Raw genomic sequence first — 23,709 nt, 5'->3', positions numbered from 1 at the left:
ATCTTTCATTATTCGTATTGACTGAGTGAAAACAGATGCCGATTTCAATATATATGCAAAACAATTCACATATACATCGATGTGTCTGCGCATATAAATAGTTTTGCAAAACAAAAGAATTTTATTTCCTCTGAATACTCTCACGTAGTTTATCAAAACCACAACAACGACACAGTAAATTACAAATGACAATCATATTTGCTTGTTTTTTCGAATTAATTAAATTAAATGTATTCTCATTTTGTCTCTGTCTCACTTGTCCTGTTTGATTGTCGCAAACAACCTTTTCCATGCACTTGGTATTGGATTAATGAAAAAAATGACTCAGTTATAAACAGTTGTGGCATTTATATAGAAAAATACATTGAAAACCATGAACAAAAATGAAAGAAAAAAAATTCCATGTTTCTGTTTGCTTTGTTATTTAAAACAATTTTGATGTCTCTGTTTTTCCCTTTCGACATACACAATGTGTAAACAGAATGATAAGAGCTGTTTTCGTCAGTTTGTCGCTGGATTCGTTGATATATGGACGGAGCAATTGAATTTAGATTTTGAAGAGCCACCGCTCTGGAACGAGATAAAAAATGATCTTGGGCCGCATCTCAAGCGTTTGCCAGACGAATTGCTGCCGGCAATTGGAAAATTTTTGATCATTGCCAAAGATTCATATCAAAATGAAGCACCGCTAAACGATGACGAATTGGCTGAAACAACACTATTGTTAAAATGTCTTACAATGATATGCCGTCATTTTGACAATATACAAACCGTTGCCAATTATCAATACATCAGCTGCGCTGTTACAATATCTATGAATATCATTATAGTGGTAAGTGCGATGATTTCAATTTAAAATTTATCAACAAAGTTCAAAAATTCTTAAGAATTTTTTTTTTACATTGGACCGCCCGTTTAATTTTGTTGCAGTTATTCAAGGACAAACGAAAACCCAAAGCACAGGAAGTAGAGTATATAAAATCGTTTAGCCAATTGATTGAAGTAATTTATGACCCATATTTAACATGGCGAAATTTTCTACACGGTCATTTTGCCGATTATCGACGCATTTTAACCAGCATCGTACAATTGCACGTTGAATTGGTGCCATTTATTTATGGTTTGTATTCAAAAAAAAAACAAACAATTTGAAATATTACACCGATGACGAGAATACGAGATGTTTTATATTATTCTGAAACTGGTTTGTTATTTATTTCTAACATTTCAGACTGCTTTCAATTTGAAACGATCATCCATTTACCAGACATCGGAGTTCCCTTAGTTCATATGTTAGGTGCAATCATATCTGGCTCACAGGTATTTCAATGTATTTTTATGGTTTCATCAACTAGCGTTTTCTGTGTGGTTTTTTTTTCTTCTTTTTTCGTTTTATTCGATTGACATTTTCTTTATATTTTTTTTTTGTGGTGTTGAGCGTAGAACTGTTGTTTTAATAAATTCTAGTTTTTTTTATTTCACAAAAGTTTTCGTTGTAGTTAGACATGTTGGGTAATGGAAAAAATTCTTTGTATGTTCAATGAAAAGTTCCTTTATACCGCATATCACATTGTGTGCTTTTCGTAGATTACAAGTATATTTCTTTGTAGTTTTATGTCACGTACATTATTTTCTTTCTTTTGAAAGTCTTTTACCATGTTCGGAAGTCTTTTTGGTGGATGGATTTTATGTTTCCAAGTAGTCGTTGTTCGTTCGAGTGAAATGTAGCTAGTTTTGTTATTATATATATTCGATTTGCTTAAGTTTCGATTTCATTTTAAGAATTAGTGCGTTAAAAGAAATTCTCTTTCATTTTCTTCATTTATCTACTGGTGATGGAATTTCTCAAACTGGGTCATACTTACCGTAAATCAAATTCGATCAAACATTATAAAAAAACAAACAATCAAAACTAGAATGATCCATGCACTAACGAATCACAAGCCACATCATTGACCTGTTCAACAACATCATCCATTTCTGCAAACGTTCCTACTTCTAGTAATGTTGCATCTAATCAAATTGGTGAAAGTAAACAGCAAACACTTGCCGCTGTATGTATCATTATTCAGCTTACATTTTCTATAAACAAAAAAAGAATTAGCAACAACAATTAAAATTTATTTAATTATAATTTAAAACATAAACAACAAATAACAAACTTTTGCAATTCAATTAAGACACCTAACAAACTATTGCATGACTAACCAAAGTAAGAAGAAAATGAATCAATATTTTTAATCGAATATTTCCGTGCATCGACAATATTTCAGTCAAATGGAATGCGAGCCGTGTGTCCAGCGACCGTGTCCGTTCTAATAAATATTTTATCAAAATGGGAATGCAACGCCGAACTTCGGTCGATTGTATTGAGATGTTTTGCAAAAATGGTCATTGTTTTACATCGTTCGAATCCAGTTGAACGTCAAATCGATTTATTGATGGTATTTCAAATGTACTTGGATGTGATGTTAATACTGTTAAAAACGCGACAGTTTGAGCGACGTCCATTTGAAGAGAAATTTGATGTGGTCGCCGAAAACGATGATTACATCGACTTAAATGCATTAACGGCCGTTGTTGACAATATTGAATGCATTTTATCTGAATCACAGAGTCGTCTTCCGATTAGTGCTGTCATTGTTGAAGCAAATTATATCGCAACATTGGCTGGCATACCGAAACGTGTTCAAAAATGGGAATTCGATCGTCAAAAGCTTGCAGCCAGTGTCATCAAAGCGTTAGCTATGCTTCGTCAAACCGCATCAGTGACAGCGAATGCTGCAAATCTGACACCGCACATTGTCACACTTTTCGAAGGTGTTAAATCACTGGGCAAACCGACGAAAACTCTGATTGAACAATGCATCGAATTGGCATACGATTCGGAGAAAAAAGAAATTATTTTTGGAGAAATTGTCACACAATTAGTGAGCTGGATTAAAGACATGCATGATACTGAACAACTTTATGTGGCCGAATCGATGCTCAAAATTTGCGCGCAGAACATCAGCTGGTGAGTAATAAAGAAATATATACACTATCAAGAATGTTTTATAATTTTTTTGTTTTTATTTCAGTAAGCGAACTGTTTCAAATCGTGAATTTATTCAAACCATCTGCGATGTTTTACGACATTCCAATGTATTGAGCAGCAAATGCGCCATTGATTTAATAAAATTGATTGAGGAATTGGCACGATACAGCATTAGTCCAATCGAATTGAAAAGTCTATTTTATTTATTACGTGAAAAGGAAAACTTTGACTATCGAAAACAATTACTTCAGTCATTGGCAAGCATATCACTTCAAAACATTCCAAGCAATCAAAATATCTGCAGTGAATTTCTTGATATACAATCTCGCGATGACGGAATCACCGTGCCAGACATTTGCAAATGGACGACGTCGAGCGCATTTGGATTCATATTCCACGCCTGGATTCGTTTGGATGAAGTAACCGATTGGGAAATAGATCCATATATCGATAGTACACGATATCGTCGTGTGATCTTCAGGTACCTTTAAATTATCGCCTTTTTATCAATTGATTCTTTAATTAAAATGCATCAATTCGCATTTCAGTTTATTAACAGCCCAAGGGACTGGCTATGAAATTTTCATCGACAATAATGGAAAGCTGATTGTTGCCATTGTAACGAAGAAAGAATATTTTGCGACGTCAGTGTCATCACCGTCTCTCATCGATAAGAAGTAAGAATCGGATTTTTGTTCATTTGATAAGATAAATTTGATGTAATTCAACCTTTCTATTTCCGTAAAAAGATGGCATTTGATAACGATTGGCATTCTTCCGCCAAAACGACCTTTTGCGTACACGCAAATTTTGAGCTACATCGATGGACATCAAAAGTTGGGGGCTACAATCAAATTCGGAGCATTTACTGATACATTTTTACATTGCACCATTGGTATGGCCTACCAAAAAGTTCGCCGAACACCAAATCATGAAAACGACAAAGAAAAACAACTGCAGTCCTCCTCGTCAGTTGACAGTGCATCACGCGGAATGTTTCCTAGCCTTATGGAACGTGCATTTCTACCGCAGATCGTGTCACAGGTATGATGCAACTTGATCAAACACTTAAATATACGAATAATTGATATAATTTAAATTATTTCCAAAGGTTCCGAGCTACTTTTCGCTACCGCTACGGAGTACATCGTCAAATGATCCAAATGTGAAATGTTATCCAATGGGAATGCAGGATGGAATATTTGGTCCGCAGGCCTGTTTACGCGGTCAAATCGGATCAATTCTTTTGGCTGAACCAACAACGAGCATTAAGACTATTTTAGATGCGGGCGTAGAATTTTCATCGATTGTTTCTCAAGAAATCGAACCGTATGATTTGAACTCAAAATACGTATTTTGCTTTTCACCATCGGCCTGTTACAGCGGCATATGCATGGATTTGGTGCCAGGTGGCAAATTCAATGGCCATTTTACTGGCAATCATTGTAGAACGACTAAAATTCAAGATGCAATCAATAGCATTGGCGGCATTTGCACACTATTGCCAATTCTTGAAACGGTTGTAAAATCAAATCAATTAAATCTTGTATTTGATGCATCGCTTGATTCGATGGCGCCCACCGCCGAAACACCCGGATCACTGAGCGATGAAATGATTGATTGGGAAATTTTATCGTCAAATACATACACCGAATACAAAATGATACAAAATTCTGTCGGTTGTTTTTTGTGTTTGATACGGTATTTTATAAGCAATCACGATTTAAATCAAGAGCAATTCATGAAATTTGATTGCATCGGTATTATTACAAATCTATTGATAAAATGCGATCCAGAATTGATTGACGTAAATGTTTTGATGGCATCACATTTATTGCTCGAAGCCGTTCAAAATCAACAGCCAACACCGAATAAGGAATTGCTTGAAGCCATTTACAATGAACTTATTTTCGAGTTTAAAATTTGGTCTCGTGCTCCATTCCAAGTTACCATCGGACACATTCAGTATATAAATACAATGATTAAAGATGATCGAAAGTATTTCAAGTAAGTTAGCAATCAAACTACAAGAAGAGTAGATGATAAATACTTTGTATATTTGCAGGAAAAAATTTGGCATTCAATTTTTCTTGGATGTGATTCGTCAACATTATGCAGTGCCTGATCGGCTGGGCGAAGAAGACGCTCAATGCGTTCGTGTTGCATTGCTCGAAATTATCAAGTATTACATTCACAAAGATTTGAACATCAAAGAAGTGTGTATCATCATATCGTATATTGCGTCAGTGAATCGGGAATGTTTGATCGTTGAACTTGTGGATTTAATTTGGACACAAATGAATAGCAGACATTGTTTGGATCAAGTGTTTTTATTGATGCACGAACCGAATACGGCTGAACTATGCTATGCACTACTCACTGATCGCAAGTACAGTAGCAGATTACATTTGACGATTTTAAAAGTGAGTTGTTTTTTTTATGTTTTTTTTTTCGACAAATTTTTGATCATCTTTCTTTTTCTTTCTTTTCCCAGTTTCTGAATTGTCTCTTGAGTACGAAACGTGTATCAAAGAAGCACAAATGGGCCATACGCCTGCATGATCCAACAATACATTGTCAAACGTTGTTCCCTGGTCTAATATCACATATGCTTCCGCTCGATCATAACACTGACATCATACTTATGATGCTCGATATGGCATTGGCCGACGATTCCGGTGTTGGCTATTGTGGCGCATTGAATTTAATATTCCATTTGAGCGAAGCTGATATTGATCTCAAATTGGAAATTGCCAAAAAAATTGTAACGGTTGCATTCAACAAATTAAACTCATCGATTCACATAGCAAAGCAAATCGGATGGCAAGACAGTATTGCGCGTTTACTGGTTCGAAAGCATATTGCTACAAATTTCACGGTTGAAGGTAATTATGTGATTGGAAAAGATGTACAAGACAATGCAGACGATGAGTCTGGCGTTGAGTTTGCAATGGATATGCTAACCTTTGATGAAAAATCAATGGAATTGGGCAGCCAAAGTTCGATGAACAATTCGAATTTATTGCTGAATGAAATCCAAGCCAATTTCACCGAAGCGGCCAATGTAATTGAGCATGAAATTAAAGGTATCCAAAATGAGAATTGTGTGCATCTATCGAAAATATTAAACGTTCCACTTTTTTTTACTTTCAGAAATGGCTGAGACTGTCAGCGGCAAAGTGGCAGGTAATATATCATCGGTATATTCGATGATTCGTCAAAAAACCTCAGACATCCAAGAGACCTTTGAGTCGTTAACACATGGTTCAAGTTTGAGCGATAAACAAAAGAGTTTGGGTACAATGTCAACTCTGTCCTCAAACTCAACGTCCGATGAAAATCTTTCATTGAAATCAACAAAAACCACATCAGCCGAAACGAAATCAATGTCACGAGTCGATTCCACCGAATCCGATTCACTTTGCGATAATTCATCAAGTCACACGAAAAATGAGAAATCACGTGATATACTTACGGACGAAAACATTGACAAAGAAGAGCAATTGATTTACCTGGTCACAAATATTTTGTATACAGTCTTATGGCATGGCATCGAAAATAATGGGGGTGATTCATGGAAAGAACGTGGCCAAGTGATTGCCTGCATTAATTTGCTTGGTTTGAATAATGAATTGTACTGTTCACATTTAACACTGCGATTGCGTATATTTGAATTGGGTGTACAAGCATCGCTGATGGATTTATCAGAAGATAATACACAAAATCACATTCATCAAGAGAATGCAGCTCAATTGCTTCGCATGATTTACGATTTGGTTGTGCTCGATCCAAATGAAGACGAACAGAAGAAATGCTCGCCAAAATTGCTTGATGGAGTATTAGCATTGATGGGTTAGCATATACATATAATTGAATTAAATTTCGTCATTCAACAAATTACTTCTTTTCAGATACATTGATGATTTTCCAACAATCGGCTGTGGATGATTGGGTGAGTGGCTTTTTTTATGCTTCATGAATTCATTTTACTGATAAATTCTAAAAAAAAATTATAGGTTGAAATGTCAAGAATTTGCTTGGGATTATTAATGAAATGTTCGCGTCATCCGAATCCGGAAATCGTTGCGATGGCAACGGCCAGACTTCATACAGTTCTTCAAGTTCGAGCTACCGAAGATTTGCATGAGCTCGGTTATCTTTTGTTCAGCATTAATAAAACATTGAATGCGGCTATTGAAGGTACTGAAAATGTGAACATTTTCATCTTGAAATCAAAACTAAAGAAAATGTTTTTGTTTTTCGACAACTTAGTTGGAGATTCAGAGGGCTATTCATTTTTGATGCCAGTTTTGAAAGCATTGCTTGAAAAATCGCGCATAATTCTAAATTTAACAGTGCGTGTACCTGATCTACCACCAACAACATCGGGACCAGTATTTTTCAACGATTTTCAAATGTACAGCACCAGCAAACAATGGACTACGTTCATTGAAAATAAGGTATGCATTTTGGTTCACAATTTCTTTGTTGTTGTCGTTCTTTTATTAAAAATAAATTAACATATAATCTAATATTACGCGTAATTTTTCAAATTTATTCAACATCTAATCTAAAGAAATTTTGTTTTATGCATTTTTTTGTTGTTTTGTTTTCGTTAATTTACATTTTCTTCATGCGAATGCATAAATTCAATCCTGTTCATACAAATTTAAAGCAATTTATGATTTTTTGGCAACTCTTTGCCATCCCAAACATATAGTGTTGACGGTGGTAGTGTTGGTGCAGTAGTTGTTGTTATCGTTCGTAATGTGCTTGATATTCGATGTCCGTTTGAATATTTGTGATCGAAATTCGGTGCAACATAGGTTGATCGAATATTCGATGAACTTATCGCAAAAATATCGGGCTGTTCATTTTTTCGAATGGGTCGAAAACCATTATTACCCCGATATATTTCCTGACTATTGCCGGCTGGAAAATGGTCATTTCGTGCCCGAATTCCATACTGTTTGTAGATGCTGGACGATTTGTCCCAAAACCGCGGTTCCACTGGATCCTCGTCGTGATCGATGTGTGTTTTAATTTTTTCCTGTTCTTTGCTGGTTACATGTGACACCCGATCGTTGTCATAGTCATCGTCATCCGTATCCTCATCGTTTTCATAAATGTCATAATCACCGTTTTGCGAATTTTGATATCGTATATGCGATTTATTCTTCTTTGCTCTGCTCGGATAATATGCAGCGTTATGGTCGTAAGCATCACGCAAATCTTCAGTGTCTAATACATGCGATGTGGTTTGTTTGCTTTTCTTTTTCGGTCGTTTTGTTGTTTGCACCACTTTCACGAGATCGTCGAGATAATCTTCATCGGGAATGCGAAGCGTTACTTCAATTGGTTGTTTTGATTTTTTTGTAAGTCGTGTCTGTTCGTTCAGTGTTTGCTTCGATTGTTTTCGCTTATTTTTTACGGTGTGAAATTCTTCTTGATCGTATGTATTTGGCAGTGATGGTTGTGGCATGTGTTTGAAATATGAATACGATTCACCGCTATAGTCATTTTGATCATCATCGATTATTTCTTCGTCTGTATTTAGCGGTGGTGGTTTGGTTGACACACGCTTCGAATTCACTTTTGTTGGTTTTCGTTTGGGTGGTTGAGCTTGTTTTGGTGTTGCATCATACGATGATTGCAAATTATTGTAATTGACATCAACACTTGACAATTGCACCTGATTCAATGGCGGTGGTTCGGCAAATTGACCGGGAATACGTGGTGTTGGATTTGTGATTGAAATTTGCGATGGATTCACAAAATTATTGCTTGACGGTGGATATCCACCGAATTGATTCGAATAGGAATTTTGATACGGATAATTATTCAACGGCGGTGCAATTGGAACACCATAGCTTGTGGCTGGCGGTTGAATCGGAATTGATTTATAATTTGGTTGAATTGGATTATAATTTATAGACGGTGGATTGTAGACGCTGCCAGGCGATAAATTCAAATTGAACGTGGCCGATCCAAGTGGTTTTGTTAAGACATCAATCGATGTGTCGCTGTATTTAATCGGTGGTCTATACGTTGTTGTTGTTGTTGTTGTTGTCGTGGTCGTTGTAGTTTTTATTGGTTTGGGCTTGGGTTTTGGTTTTGTTTTTGGGTTTGTTTGATAAACCGTATGCTGTGGCAAGTAAATATTATTGTATTTAGCCAGTGAAGCGGGTGTAGAGGGTTCTTCAAAATCTGAAACAGAATCACTTCCAAACCTATAGTCATTGTCGTCGTAGCTATTGTATTTTGTTCGAGTTTTGGTTTGTTTAATTGGAGCCCTCGACGGTAAAATTTTATAATTGCTTTTGGGTTTGGGTGTGGAATATTTATAGGGCATATCATCTATATCACCATAGTCCGAGTATGCAACACCTGTACCAAAACCTGCAACACTTCCGCCGCCGCCACCATAATTCGATCCAAGTCCAGTTTGACTATTTGATCCGCTCGTTGCACCCGATCCGCCACTTGAATAAAAGCCAGACTGCTCGTAATTTTTCAACGGTGGCACATTGTATGTTGCCGATTGTGTATCGTAAAATTGTCCAATGTCCGTATCAATAACGCCCATATAATCCTTTCCGCTATCTAGCGTGGGTGGTTTCTTTTTCGGTTTTGGAGCGTAACCACTTTGGTCGAGAAAATCGGTTTCAAATCGATAATCCTCGTACGGTGAACTATAGCCGTAATTCGACGATGGTGAATAGTATGGTTTTGGATTGGGTCGTCGACGACTTCTCGAATTATAGTATACATTATTGCTTGGATAATAGTACGGGCGACGATAATAACCGCGTCTATAATATGGATCGCCTCGTAATGCTTCGGCTACTGGTGCATCTTTTGTTTCGGACACTGTACTATCGATTGGTTTCGATGATGGCTTTGGTGGTGGTGGTGGTGGTGGTGGCTGTGGATGCGATCGTGATAATGCCGGCGATGATAACGGTTTTACTGGTGATCGAGGTGATTGTTGAGCCGGAACTTGTTGCTTGGTTAACGATACCCTTGATTTCAATGTGGCTGATATTGTAGTTAACGGACGAATGGTTGTCGTCGTTGGCGTTACTGGTGATCTGATAGCGGTTATCTTTTGCGCAATTGGTTTTGAACCAATATTCGGATTGAATATCGGTCTAAATGATTCAGCGTTCACAATATGCAGCAATCCGGTTAATGCGATCTATAAAAAAAACGACAAACAAGAAAAAGTGGAATAAATTAGAAAATAGAGGCAAACGGCGACGACACAGAATGAAATTATTGTATTTATATATGTATAGGTGTAGAAACGTGAATGCATTTACTGTGAGCGCTCAGCTTCAATTAATATTTTAATTCACTTTGCTATCGAATGCAATTGCATTGCTTTTTCTAAATCCATCCATTAGTTCAAACGGCTTAAACCAAACCGGTTCCTTTAAAACAAATTTTCTCTCTCTTTCTTTCGGTCTCTCTCTGGTATTGCTGATGGTAATGTATGCATGGAAAACCGTTTACAGAAAGGTGGATTTTGACTGCACGCGATATTTTAGCTAATTTTTTTATTTGAAATGGAATACAATTTCGCTTTGTCTGACATAAAAAGGTCGACTTCTTGAAATGTGAGCGAGAGGCGAGAATAGCGAGCAAGAAAATATGCATTTGATATTAAAACAGAAAGTTTCTATTGATGGAACCTGTTGTTGGAGCGAACCCATGCACACGTTTCCATCACTTATTTTATATGATTTCATGCACTTGATTGGTTGCTGTGCACATTCTTAAAACCGTGACAATAGCCAATAAGCTTTGTTCTCCGCCGATAAAGAGAAAGAAAATCTTTGATGCGAACTGGTAATTGCAACATTTTCCATGTACATCATCATTACTATCGTATCACTTTATTATCTGGGAGAATCGAATAAACAATTTTCCAGCACAAACAAGTAGAAAGTCGGCGCATAATATAACAGTTTAACAATAAAATGCGCATACACACGTTCTAAGATCTAACATCTTCAAGGTGCTGCATTTCTGATACGTACAGACTTGTTCTTGAGCATAGCAGCAATTTTTTTTGCATTGAAATGTATGTTGCATGAATTACAACGGTTTGAGCGAAGATTAGCAGTTCATTGTCGTAGTTTTAACCGATAAATCCACGTTAATTTCACTTGAGCGGAGAAATGTAAAGTACGCTCAAACGATCATGAGTTTTTGAATGAAAGAAGAAAAAAATACGAGAAAATGCTTACAATAAAGACAAAATCTACATAAATCATTCTATAAAAAGGTCAATTAAAAATGAATTTTATGCGCTACATATATCATGTTAATAGCCATTTCTTTCGGCCACTTTCATTCAAAACCATTTTTAGTTTAACCACATACAACACAACAGAAAAGAGACGTTCTGTTTACAAATTTGGAACTTTTTTTATTATTATTTTTTTCTCTTCTCATAAACTAATTGGGTGACCACTTACAATGAGCAAACAACTGAGGCTACATCGCGCGCTTAGCAGAAACATATTTTTTTGTCTTTTTTCTGTTTTTCAAAACGACTTTTACTTTTCTTTCATTTAGATACGAAATATTGTGCTAATCGCAATTTTTTCAGTTTGATTCGAATACTGATCTTGTCACTTTATCATTTCACCAAATGAACTATTGGAAGCAAATTTTCTGCAAAAATACACATTTTACATAAATGCTCACATCTCTCGTTCCGTTTTACACTTTGTTCAAAAGATAAATTCGATGATATTCTTGAAGTCAATTTTGGCAATTTTTTTTCAATTGCAATAAAAAAACTGTTGTTTATTAAACGCGTTGTTTAATAAAAAGCGCGTAATTTTAATTTTCGATGTAAAAAAGTAAACTCAATCCCGATCAAAAAAGCACGATGTCAACGTGGTAAAACATAACACATAACTGAACTATTTCCATAAAGTGGCTCTTCTTTTATCAACTAAGGAGAAAATTGCTGCTGCCGAGCAACGCACGCAAACACAACTACATAGAAACACTGCAAAAGAAAGAAAAAAAAAAAACGAATGAAGAATACGTACGATGAACCATGGCTCTGATCTCTTTGTTTGATCTCATGCAGCAGGCGCGAGCGCGACTCGCTTCGCTTCCACTGATTTTATGATCATCCATAGTCATCAAGTTACCGCGCTTAAGCGCATGGGTCCATTGAGTCCAAAAGACTTTTACTTGATAAAAAAAAGACACATGCACACGCATGTGAAAGAAAACCAACGAAACTACGAAAAAATGAAAATCGCACGTGCAATGGCAAAGTGAAATAAAATAAATTAACAATAATACATATCGCAAAGGAAGCACAGCAAATAGAGAGAAGTTAAGATAAATAGACACAAATCAACTTAAAAATTGAAATGAAAATATGAATATGAATCATGCTTCTCAAAAGATACACATGAGATACTAAGCAACACCAATTACATTTAGCAACAACAACAAAAAAAATACAAAACGAAATATAAGAACTGAAACAGGAAAAGTCTTTTACTCTTTTTTGCTTCTTGCTGTAATGGATAAGATTTCGAAACATAGAAGCAGGCCAAGCGAATAGATGCAAAGCAGACGATTTTAAAATTGAAATAGAGAAAAAAGCAACTGATATTGATGCGGATATATGAACGTGCTCAAATGTTTATGGAACAGTTTCTGTTTTGCTTTCTGTTTTCACAGAATGTATGCAATTTCGTGAAGAATTTGACACTCTATGAAATTGAAATCTAACTCTTACTTTTACGAAAAATTAGGTCGACTTTTTTTCCTTGTAAAAATATGCACAGAAAAAAAGAATGTGCGCGTTTAAACGATACTTTGAAAAAACCACAGAAAATGTCGGTACGTTTGCGACAGACTCTTTTTTTAAGGAAATTTATGTGCAAAAAAAAATTTCACAGTTCGTTAATTGCTACTGTTTATAGATTTCCTGATAAATTGACGACCATTTATTTAAAAAAAAAACTAGACATGGGGCTTTCCATAAGAATTTGACCATTTGGCAGATTTTTTAAATCCCCAGGCCATTGCCAATTTCGGAATGTTAACTAAAAATGGACACAATATAAATAACATATCAGCAATTAATCGTAGAATATAAACGTACACACTGTCTAATTAATACTCAATGATATATACCGATCGATATATTAGCTCATTAAAACCAAATCTAAACGTACAACAGCAAAGTGGTTTTTGCACTTTGAATGTAGATCGCGTTTTTTTAATCGGCCAAGAGGTGTCTATTATCATGCGTAAACTTTCTCCATCATCAAATCTTGGAAAAATTATTATTATTATAATTTTTCTTTTCAAAACTAATTCAATAAGCTACAGTCAATTATTACATTACTTATTCAAATAGCCCGTTTCTAGAGCGTGTTTTCTTTTATGCGAAGCCAACATTTGTACGATTGCAAATCGCAAGTGAGACATTTTTTTTTATCGAAATAAAAATATGATTTGATGTGATATATATGTGTCGTCTGGTAGAAAATAAATAATTTCTACCAGATGACACATTTCAATTCGGCAATTCATTTGCATATCAATGCTCTGACGCATCGTCGATTTTTAAAGGGAAAATGAGAACGAAAACCCGTTAAGAGACAAACATGACAATAATATGGAGATAAACATTTTTATTTTTTTCCTCATTTGTTAGGCATTCTCTTTTTCTTCCGAGTCTATAGTTCGGCCACAATCCATGGGTCAAAATTCATATTATATAATGCATAAAAAGAATTTTATGTGATATTTTCATTTATTTCAGTTCATTGTACTTGAAAGATGCTTTGAGGATTAACATTTTCACTTTTTATCGCAATTTTTTACACTTCATTTAATGAACCTGATGAAAATTTTCTATCAAAACTATCGGATATATTGTAATAGATAAATGCATGTCCATAAATAACGAAATGCATACATTTTTACTGTTATACAAATCTTTACCGCTTATCATGGATTTACTTTGTTGTTGATGAAGAAATTGCCACGTTTGTGATATTTGACTATTAGTTAATGTACTGATATCATCGATGCAATCGTTTTTTTCTTCTCATATCAATTGTTTGCCAGTTGCGAAAGCCACTTGGAATGAATGATCGAAAAGTCGATCGATGCAAATAGAAAAGTTGATATATTAGTGGTGTATAAAATGAACTGAGTCGCTAATAAATGATCACGTCCGCAATATGAAAATTCACATTTGCCAACTGTTTCAGAAATCGGAAAACCAGTTATTTGGTGTTCATTGCATCCGTTGTAATCAAGAGCGCATTTACAATTCGTTTACTACGGGTTTATAGTTTTAGTTGTACTTGACGTGATACGTGTTTCTTCCTCTTCGCTTGACGACGACTGCGACGACGACAACGATTTTACCGATTGAAAATGATATTGAACTTGAAGCGAGAGAAGCATTCCATTGCCTGTATAAAAATTCTGCGTTCAATTGAATGACCGACATTTAACGTTAATTGCGCACATCGTTGCGCTCATCCATATACATTAACTTGTTGGTGTTATTGAAACGATCGATGTTTGTCAATACAATGAGCCACATGAAAACATCTTAACACCATCGGATTGAAAATGGCGTCTTTCTGACATGTTGTTGTTTCTTTCTTGTCTTATTTTCAGTTGTATTGCATTTGTACAATGTACATAAATAGCAACTTGAAAACTTTCTAATCACATGTTGGTGTCTAAAATAATGTCAGTAGTCGATACGAAACACAAAAAAAAGAACGAGTGCAATACATCTATTTTTTTAACCGGTGATTTAAAACTTTTTCATATTTTCATAGATAAAACCATTGCACGATGCTTACGTGAATGAAGTTTCATCCACCATATGGGAGCAGTTGAATCGTTTCTGGGCTGAATCGTACGAATCATGCAAAGCATCATCACAAATACGAGCCAAGAATTTAATGGAAAGTCGAAAAAAATTCCAGGTAATTAATAGATTCTTATTCACACATCAAAAGGAAAATAAGTTCTTCCGTGTGAATGAGAAAATTATCATTCTAATTCCATTTTCTGTGTTGGTTATTAAATAATGTTGAAATTCAACTTTTTTTATTCGGTGCAGCTGAAAATCATAAAACAATGGCGACTACGACAGAATGATGAGGCCAGTAGGTTAAATGGCATTCAATCGGCAAGAAAGATACACGAAAAGCAAATTGAACGCAAATGGCGAAATGCCAAGAATTTTTTGAACAGTAAGAAAGGAGCCTTTTCCAATGAGTGAGTACAGTTGTTTTTTTTTATCTTTTACCGAAATGGTTTTTCCTACCTGCAATAGAACGTAAATTAAATTTTATAACCATGCGACAAATTGTCCGCTTGGAACTTGCTGATGCAATTCGACATTGATTCGATCGCATTGCACCATATTGATATTTTTTGGTTGATCTTAAGCCAAATTGTTCGTTTTTCTTACCTTTCATGTGAACGCACATGAAAGCCATCTTGAGAATACTGCATTGGCATTTTCGTGTAGCTAATTGAATGACCCCATCAATAGGCGCCACATAAATTATATGCTCGAGACTATGCGAGTACGTTTACATCAGTTAGCTCGTTGAATTTTTTTTTACTTTTGATTGAATTTGCAAATTATCCAGTTCATTTGTGAGCTAATATATAGTAAAATTGATTGGTAACGGTTTCATAAAATGCATTTTCGATTTGCAAATATTTCGAAATAGACAAAACAAATGACGGGCAACGAAGTGTGCGTGTGTAAACTCTTCGAACCGGTTTGATTCGATCTACACGCATTTGTGTCTATTAAATTAAATTTATTGACTTCAAAATGAATGTTGTTGATTTGTTTACTAAATTCACCTTTCTGTGGATCGAATGTAAATTTTTTATTTTTTTTTTTTTTTTCAAATAAATTGGTTTTTTCGAAATGACTGGCGAAAAAGGTGCAATTCTAGTCTAATCCACACAAGAAATAGAAAAAACTGTAAGAACATGCAATTTTCGATTCAAAATACATACATTTAATTGCATTTTTATTGATTAATATTTATATTTAAAAAGAAATCCATCGGTTTTTCTTCAGATTTTTTTTAAAAGTATATCTCATGGTCTACAGTCTTAATAAATAAAACATATTGAAGCTCACATTATGATCAATTCTAATTGTTAAGTTAAGTAAAAAAAAATAGAACAATATAAGGTGGACGCATTCATATTCAAAGTAAATGATGTAAAAGGTAATATAAAGAGAGATAAAGATTGAAAAAGGAAAATTTGTTGATACACAAATGATATGGTGATTGTTATGAAATAATAAGAAAACCAATGATTTGTTTATGGGTGTTTGTAAACACATTTCCTTTTACGAATCTTTTTGTGTGTTTTTTTAGTTTTATTGTGATTAAATGAATTCCATCAAGGATTATTTATTTACAATTCAAGATAGTTTCACAATAATTCACTGTGTGGTTTTCGATCGATTTTGTTTTTAATTGAGTGTGTGTATGTGTGTGCGTGGCTCTCGTTCGATCGACCAACGCAGGCACACACACAAGCACACACACACACGCTCACGCTGTGCTGTTGGTGCTGAGATGGCAGTTTTTTTTCTATGTGGTTGCTTGATGACGATAATGAAATAATTACATAGTTACATAATATACACGTAAAAAAAATATTAAGAAAATTTAAAAATGTTTTAGACTCAAAGCAAAAGTCGTGCTTTTTAGGAAGAAAGTGAAGAGTTTATAAAAAGCGATAGAGGTGACGTGTGGTAGATGACATCTGATATCATATTTACATTGTTTTGTTTCGTATTATTATGTTTGTTTGTGGAAATATTGTGCGTCGGTTCAGTGTGATCAAAAGAATTTAGTGATAGACAGCACCCAAATGTGGTGCCAAACGTGGTCCGTATGGTGAATAGCCTGGATAGCCTCCTAGAACTGGAGCGGCAACACCTGTTTTGCATAAATTCAACAAAATTCGCATTAGAATAAAACTTTAGCTTATTTTTCCGGTGTGAGCCGGAAAAACAATTGCAAATTTTTATCAAATGAAATATAACAAACAAAGACTGGTGGGAAAGAAATTGATTATTTTAGGTTTTGCTTTGACTGTTCGATCTATAAACGATTTGAGATTATCGTTACGTACCGACTTTAGCGACAACTGGAGCGGCTACACCTAAATTACAAGACAGTTAGTTATTCGCATGTTAATTTTGGAACTACTTTTATTGATAATATTATCGCTGAATTCGTATTCAGGCAAATGGTTTTTTTTTAATTGAATCGAAGGATCATTTGTTTGTTTCAATGGACCTATGGAAATTCAATGACTTACCAATTTTGGCAACGGCTTTCACACCCAATGGCTCTTTGTGTACAACGGCATTGAATCCTAGACATGATATAAGCAAAAATTGAGTTTTATGAAGAGTATATCGAACGGAAAGTCCCACAGGCCTACGGGCATTCACCTTGTACTGGATCTGCTGTGTATTCCACGATACGCCGGGTGCCATCAGGTTCGACTAATGAATAACTTCCTTGAACAACATCTCCTGAACGGCTTTCACTTTGGCTCTTGGAATCTCCGGTCAAAGCGTCCTTTTCAAGCAAAAACAAAACGCATCGAAATTGAATAAAAAAACACGAACATTTATTCGAAGTGTACTTACATTGATGTCATAGCTGTAGCTGTATTGTGGATTTGGATCGTAATCATCGGCAGCAACTTTGGCAACAGCAAGTGGAGCTGCAACCTAGAAACAAATTTGAATTCATCCATTTAGCATTTGTCACATTTAAAAAACATCACATTTCGAAAACGATTGCCAAATCAGTTTGAAGCAACTAAATTTTCTCTTTATCTTTTAAACTATTATGTTGTTCAATTCGCGCTCTCTCTCTTAAAAAAAAAAAAATAATTGAATATAGAGACCTTTGCAACACCTGGATATCCCAATGGAGCATATCCTGGATATCCTATTGGAGCGCCTGGAATAACTACTGCCTGACTGACAGCAATGATAGCGGCTAACAAGAACAACTAAACACAAAAATAACACAAAAAAAGAGAAAAATACACTTTGAATTTGTGGCCGTTTATATGTTCACCAAAAAACACAATCAAATTTATCGAACAAATTAATATCAAATAGAACATAAAAAATCCGCCAAGAAATCGAAACATCGACAACAAATTTGCAAACACTTTTTTCCTCGTTTTTCTTTTTAGTTGCGCAATTTCGCAGAGAATTCACAAACTAGCCGATTTTTCTTCTATTCCAACTATTTGAAAAATCCAATTTTTCAAACTGAAAAATTTCATTTTTGTTGCTCACTACTCACTTTGAATGCCATGTCTGAATTGTTTGAACTAAAACCTTCGATTGATTTTGATTGGTACAAAAGCGCGTATTTATACCCAAAAATTGCATCGCGAATTGGAATCGAAGCGAGAGAAAAAAAACGCTGCTGCATATGATGCTGTGCATAGTGTCTATGTATCAATCTATGTTGATCATATGGGAGTGCTCGACATCTGCATATATGTGTATTAGCACGCTTAAAGGTACAATCATTTTGCCATTAAATATATGGTTAAATGGTTTATACAAAATGAAAAGTAGAAGAGAAAAAAAAACCAAATATAAGACAAGAAAATGCCGCGACAACGACAACGACGGCGGCGTTCAACTGAGTTCATTGCGTATTCAATATCAACTACCCGCGCCGATTAACACTAACACACATGCGAACGGGGTCTGCTTTTTTTCTTCTTCTCCTTAACTTTAATTTTTCGTCGTGCGTCGCTCTCCTCTCAATCACTCGCGATCAGTTTGGCAAGAATATTAACCATACTTTCAACGAGGCAGTTTATCTTAAGGTGCAGCACCAACATAAGAATGAAAATGGCCATTTTTTTTTCTTCGCTGCAGCCGTGAACAATATTGTATAATAGTTTGACGAATTTGATCTGACTTTAAGTAGAAAATTAACAGTTCATTCAAAAAATCAAGCAGCAAAAACAAGTACCAGCAAATGGTCGTCGATAGCAAATGAGATTAAGGTATCATGTAGTGAGTGCATGGTGACATGTGCTCGATTTAATTCGAGTTGTAAGAGAGAATAGTGCCGCAGCACGTTTAAATTTCAAATCAGCATAAGTGCGATCAAACAGGTCAAACACAATGTTGCATTGCATTTTCTATAATTTTTTCAATATTCTTGTCTTTGTTCATTTAGCTGCGAGCAGGCAATCACTTTATCTAATTGAAATTGATAAATTCATTTATTTTGAGAGCGGCTCAATTTGCAGTTTCACGCATAATTGCTTATCGCATACCATTAGCCGTTCGACGGTTTTGCATGTGGGCTAATAACGGATTGCAATGTTGCGAATTTGATATGTTTTTTTCTTCTGCGTCTTTCCTCGCGCTCGAATTAGTTTTTGATACAAGAAAACACGGTGCCGATATAAATCTATAAATTTCGATTGACATTTCGGGCCCGAACGACAATACGCAGCATTGGGCTGACGTTGTAGTTTTTTTTTCTCTATGTTCGGCAGTGCCTTTTTGCCTGTCGATTTGTGTGTAGATTTTGAAACTTTTCTTGTTTCTTATTGATATTTTATAAAAATAAGACCAAAATTAATATTTTATGCCGTTAATAAATACGTCAATTAAATCTAACTGGTCGCATTCATAATGCATATAATCTCAATTCGTTTGTGCGTTGGATATGGGTACCAAAAAAACCATATCAAAAACGTTTCTTTTTTAACATTCATTTTTATTTACTTATTTGCAGTTATTATTATTATCATTTTGAAAGTATTTTTTTCCTCCTCGCCACCGTGCCTCCTTGCGAAATTTCAAATGATGTAATCGTTCTAGCAGTGTGATTTTTTTTCTTTCGAGCTCTCTCTTGAGAGAGACTGGGCGTTAAATGCGGAAAATAAATAGCAACAGAATGATTGAATAAATGCGTATGTGTTGTATTGACAATTCAGAATCGAGATTTGGGTTTGAAGGTGTTGACTATCAAAAATTAATCGTTTTTTATTCATCATTTCATGCGCATTTCATTTTTCTCGTCATTTTGCGATGATAGATAATTTACATTAATCTACATTTTTGAAATGAGATTTGTCACATCGAATGTTATTGATCTGTTTGAATGCGAGCACAAGCGCACGCTCGATATAATCGTATAAATCTGCTTAGCAAGTTGTTTTTAATTACAATCTAAAATGCCGAATATATCACACTTAACATCCATTTACTACATTTAACAAGCGTTCATGAGCCGTGCGAAATGGCCATTAGACAAAACGCACAAAACATAATTTGAGCAGCAACGACAAAAAAACCGAACTGGGTTATTGATTGGCTTATTGAAAAATCAAACTGAACGTTCGCATTAAAACGTTCGCAGCTGCTGCTGCTTTTCTCTGTCTGTCTGTCTCTCTATCTCGCAAATTTGGATCGCTTTTCGCGGTGGCACTTAAAATTAAATCATTTCAATCTCGGTTGCTGTTTTAGCGCGTTAGTTCTGTTTTTAGTTGGTGGTGCATAGTGCGATCGAATGCAAAATGTGAAACTGTATAACTGGAGCACGTTCGGCATGTATTTTTTTTATATATAGTCATTCTTTTTTTTCTGTGCGAGTATATTTGTCTGATTTTCAATCGGGCAGGCCATTACGAGCAACTTGTGCGAATGTGGCCAGGCCAATCTTACCATATGCACCGAAACAAGTCACAAGTCTATCGATTTCGTTTGACGATAACGCCAAATAAACTGCGCTTACGATAGTTTGTCCTTTGTTTCACATGCCTGACTCTTTTTTTTTCTTCTTCTTCGTTTGTATTCGATCTGTTTTGGCGATAAACGCAACAAAATATGCCACGATTCGATGTCATTAATTTAAAAAGTTGGAAAAAGGACCGAAGATTGTCGACCAACCAAAGAGATCAACAAACAAAAGAACCGTAATAATAACGTTGTATGCGCGCGCGCAAGTTCATTTCACCTATGCTACAGCGTATTCGATGCAATGCAATAATCGCATATATTCGGTCATATAGTTATTTTATTTGATGAAAATGAGTACCGTTTTATTTTTTATTATAATGTAAACGCAAACGCCATTTATCATGTCACGATATACAAATCATATCATATGTTCTTTTCATTAGAATGCAAATGTGGAACGCAATGCATACACATTTTTTTACTCCATTTAACTTGTTGAATATGTAAGCGTGCGCGAGCTTGTTCAATCGGCTTAAAATAAAACATATATATAGATATGTCGAAAAAATTGCGTAAAATACAAATGAAAAGTATATGTTTGGCACAGCAATCGAAACCAAATCGATTGGAAATGGTCAAATGGCGTATACAAATTGTGGACTTGACGGTGAAAAGACAACAACAACAACAACAAAATAGATTTGTTTTGTCACAAAGTAAAAAAAAAAACGAGTGAAGAAAAAAGGTCGCGCACACCACGCCCGACAACTGAGTTTTATGAATTCGGACGCTAAATCAATAAAAATTTCAGACTTTATTGATTTTGAATGTTATCGAATATGTTGAATTAGTGAGATAGAAAGAGCGGAGAGCAAGTCAAGATTATGTTAGATAGAAGGTGTAATTGCAATTGGCCGCAATATAATTTATTGAATTGTGAGAATCGTTATTCATTTAAATCGCAGCATACGCAAGAGACAAATATGCCCTCCTAACGGTTAAACCAATTTAATAAGCACAACGGTGACACGAAAAACATATTGGAAAATGTCGACGAATTATTTGATTTTTTTTTGTCGCTGTACAATTGAATATGTGAACTTTGAAAGTCGCAAACTTTGCCATGCACACACAGAACGAATGTAGAATAGAAAACTGAAACGAGAATTGAGTGTGCGAAGAACATGTGTGCAATTATGACATAATATTGCAGTGTCCAAGTGCTTGTATTGATAGTGAAATGTTTTGAAAAAGAATTGAATTGCGCGTGAGAGGTGTATGCCACCAGAAAGGAAAAACACTACACGATTCGTTATTCAATTGCATGGTATCCACAAAAACTTTGTGTGCTTGTGTGCGTTTGATTTGTTTCAGTTGCCGTCAAGACCACAAGCCATACATGTTTTTTAACGTGACTGATTTTCCATTTACGCAATTTTTACATTAAAAGACACTTGCAGGCGACGGCACATTTTTGCCCGCGCGCACACACACACACTGTCTTTTTGTCTCCCAATCACTTTACTCGTACGCTCGCTTGCTCTGGGCATTTTGATTGTGAGAACCACACGAATCTATATAACGGTTTTTAACTCTCGATTTTATTCGTCCGTACGCGCGTTTGACATTTTTCTCAACGTTGTGCGATTTTTTTCCGTTTCTTTTTTTCCCTCCTATTAGGTCAACGTGATTTTTGTCTCCTTCGCCAAATGTTCCATTTTTTTTCTCACAACTTTTCAATTTGAATCACTGAATAAAGGAAAAAAAACTCCATCCAGTCAGCTAATGCGTTTATAAAACGGAGAAGAAGAAAAAAAAACACTGTGTGACTTGGTGAATGTGACTGGAGTCTTGTTAAAGGTTGAATGAATTAAAAATGGAGAGAAAAAAATGTAATGACAACTCGGCTGCGAATTTAAAGGAATTGAAACATACATAACTGCGTGTTTTATCCATCGTTCGTTCGCTTTCATTCGATATAAGTTCGTGCAATTTGCAATTATCCGTTTAAGTGTAATTTTCAGCACACTTTTATAGTGACTTATTACCGTGGCCTGTGCGCACCCAAGAAAAATGCCAATTTTCCACATACACGCGCCTGCATTACAATCCTCACGATTCAGGTCATATGACCTTGACAATTCGACAAAATGCAAATGCATTTTTCAAGCTTTCAATTTGCGAAGAATTTTCGAAATGTAACTTTTCAACAGTAAAAAGGGAGAATTATATTGCAAACAAACAATACGCCATTAAACTCAGCGGATTTTTTTTTCTCGTTCGCACATAATGTGTGTGACAGTTCCATGACTTATATTGAGATAACAATTGCTGATAGTGTGATCGCAGGGAGTTTGATTCATACATTTGTAAATAATATTAAATGATCTGTTCGTTTTTGTCATTTTGGCTTACATTCAAGATATTTATTTGCAATTTGTTTGATGCGATTAAACCGAAATGAACTGCTCTTTGTCAGTCACAACTTCTCTATCTCTGTGTAGTTTGATCACATCAATGTATAAATTCGTTGACTTCAAATGCAAATATTTATACAACTAATTTTAATATTTATCATGTAAAAATGTTTCAACGTTTTTTTCGTTGTGCATTGTAAATGTGGTGTTTTTTTTTCTTGTGTTCGTTCAACTGCAGATCATAAATTCGTGTATAATTGGAGCAATTAGTTATTACATTTTTGTAGCACATTTTTTTTTCTCGTTCACCGCAAGTACCTTTGACAATTTTAATTGTAATTGGTTATGCTCGTTGATATCTTTCATGAGAGAGCATTATGATTGCACTCACACACACACAAATGCCAGAGATTTAAAACAGATACTATCGCCAACTGAATGGTTCAGATAAC

The 23,709-nt window shown here is 35.1% G+C and overlaps 3 protein-coding genes across 5 annotated transcripts in view; 1 reads left to right on the top strand and 2 right to left on the bottom strand.

The window, feature by feature from the left end:
* The window catches only part of LOC116342599 (neurobeachin-like protein 1), a 60,640-nt gene that overhangs the window by 1,377 nt on the left and 35,554 nt on the right, over nucleotides 1-23,709 (top strand). The window contains exons 2-18 of one of the 2 annotated variants that reach the window (XM_031770278.1): nucleotides 482-832; nucleotides 931-1,120; nucleotides 1,232-1,320; nucleotides 1,917-2,054; nucleotides 2,274-3,016; nucleotides 3,081-3,518; nucleotides 3,586-3,714; nucleotides 3,787-4,081; nucleotides 4,149-5,044; nucleotides 5,103-5,460; nucleotides 5,532-6,123; nucleotides 6,191-6,889; nucleotides 6,949-6,989; nucleotides 7,054-7,237; nucleotides 7,310-7,497; nucleotides 14,887-15,036; nucleotides 15,174-15,331. In XM_031770278.1, coding sequence (XP_031626138.1) covers nucleotides 482-832; nucleotides 931-1,120; nucleotides 1,232-1,320; nucleotides 1,917-2,054; nucleotides 2,274-3,016; nucleotides 3,081-3,518; nucleotides 3,586-3,714; nucleotides 3,787-4,081; nucleotides 4,149-5,044; nucleotides 5,103-5,460; nucleotides 5,532-6,123; nucleotides 6,191-6,889; nucleotides 6,949-6,989; nucleotides 7,054-7,237; nucleotides 7,310-7,497; nucleotides 14,887-15,036; nucleotides 15,174-15,331 — 5,639 coding nt within the window. The remainder of the gene's footprint in view (nucleotides 1-481; nucleotides 833-930; nucleotides 1,121-1,231; nucleotides 1,321-1,916; nucleotides 2,055-2,273; nucleotides 3,017-3,080; nucleotides 3,519-3,585; nucleotides 3,715-3,786; nucleotides 4,082-4,148; nucleotides 5,045-5,102; nucleotides 5,461-5,531; nucleotides 6,124-6,190; nucleotides 6,890-6,948; nucleotides 6,990-7,053; nucleotides 7,238-7,309; nucleotides 7,498-14,886; nucleotides 15,037-15,173; nucleotides 15,332-23,709) is intronic. The other variant, XM_031770279.1, reaches the window with a different exon arrangement.
* LOC116342600 (rac guanine nucleotide exchange factor JJ-like) lies at nucleotides 7,634-11,953 on the bottom strand. Its single transcript, XM_031770281.1, has 2 exons — nucleotides 11,521-11,953; nucleotides 7,634-10,235 (listed from the first exon to the last, which is right to left on the bottom strand). The coding sequence occupies exons 1-2, from the start codon at nucleotides 11,563-11,565 to the stop codon at nucleotides 7,707-7,709; spliced, it is 2,574 nt and encodes an 857-aa protein (XP_031626141.1). The 5' UTR covers nucleotides 11,566-11,953; the 3' UTR covers nucleotides 7,634-7,706.
* Nucleotides 16,404-18,560, bottom strand: LOC116342602 (larval cuticle protein A2B-like). Of its 2 annotated transcripts, XM_031770283.1 has the most exons (7): nucleotides 18,430-18,560; nucleotides 18,020-18,127; nucleotides 17,757-17,840; nucleotides 17,556-17,685; nucleotides 17,420-17,476; nucleotides 17,231-17,260; nucleotides 16,404-17,034 (listed from the first exon to the last, which is right to left on the bottom strand). In XM_031770283.1, exons 1-7 carry the CDS (start codon nucleotides 18,439-18,441, stop codon nucleotides 16,946-16,948), a joined length of 510 nt encoding a protein of 169 aa, XP_031626143.1. In that variant the 5' UTR covers nucleotides 18,442-18,560; the 3' UTR covers nucleotides 16,404-16,945. The 2 variants fall into 2 exon arrangements, with proteins under 2 accessions (XP_031626143.1, XP_031626144.1); XM_031770284.1 differs by lacking the exon at nucleotides 17,231-17,260.

The sequence above is a fragment of the Contarinia nasturtii genome, unplaced genomic scaffold (assembly GCF_009176525.2).
Source record: "Contarinia nasturtii isolate CC-2019 unplaced genomic scaffold, AAFC_CNas_1.1 Cnas_scaffold_864, whole genome shotgun sequence".
NCBI classification, from domain to species: domain Eukaryota; kingdom Metazoa; phylum Arthropoda; class Insecta; order Diptera; family Cecidomyiidae; genus Contarinia; species Contarinia nasturtii.
The sequence above is the reverse complement of the archived record's forward strand: the minus strand, read 5'-3'. Positions and strand labels throughout refer to the sequence as shown.

Excerpts from the sequence above, each read along its gene's own strand:
- LOC116342600 (XM_031770281.1), bottom strand. The coding sequence starts at position 11,565 with ATGTTTCTGCTAAGCGCGCGATGTAGCCTCAGTTGTTTGCTCATT. Across the intron at positions 10,236-11,520 it reads GCCTCAGTTGTTTGCTCATT|ATCGCATTAACCGGATTGCT; the intron begins GTAAGTGGTCAC and ends TTTTTTTTATAG.
- LOC116342602 (XM_031770283.1), bottom strand. Across the intron at positions 17,686-17,756 it reads GCTACAGCTATGACATCAAT|GACGCTTTGACCGGAGATTC; the intron begins GTAAGTACACTT and ends TTGCTTGAAAAG. Across the intron at positions 17,477-17,555 it reads CACAGCAGATCCAGTACAAG|GATTCAATGCCGTTGTACAC; the intron begins GTGAATGCCCGT and ends TATCATGTCTAG.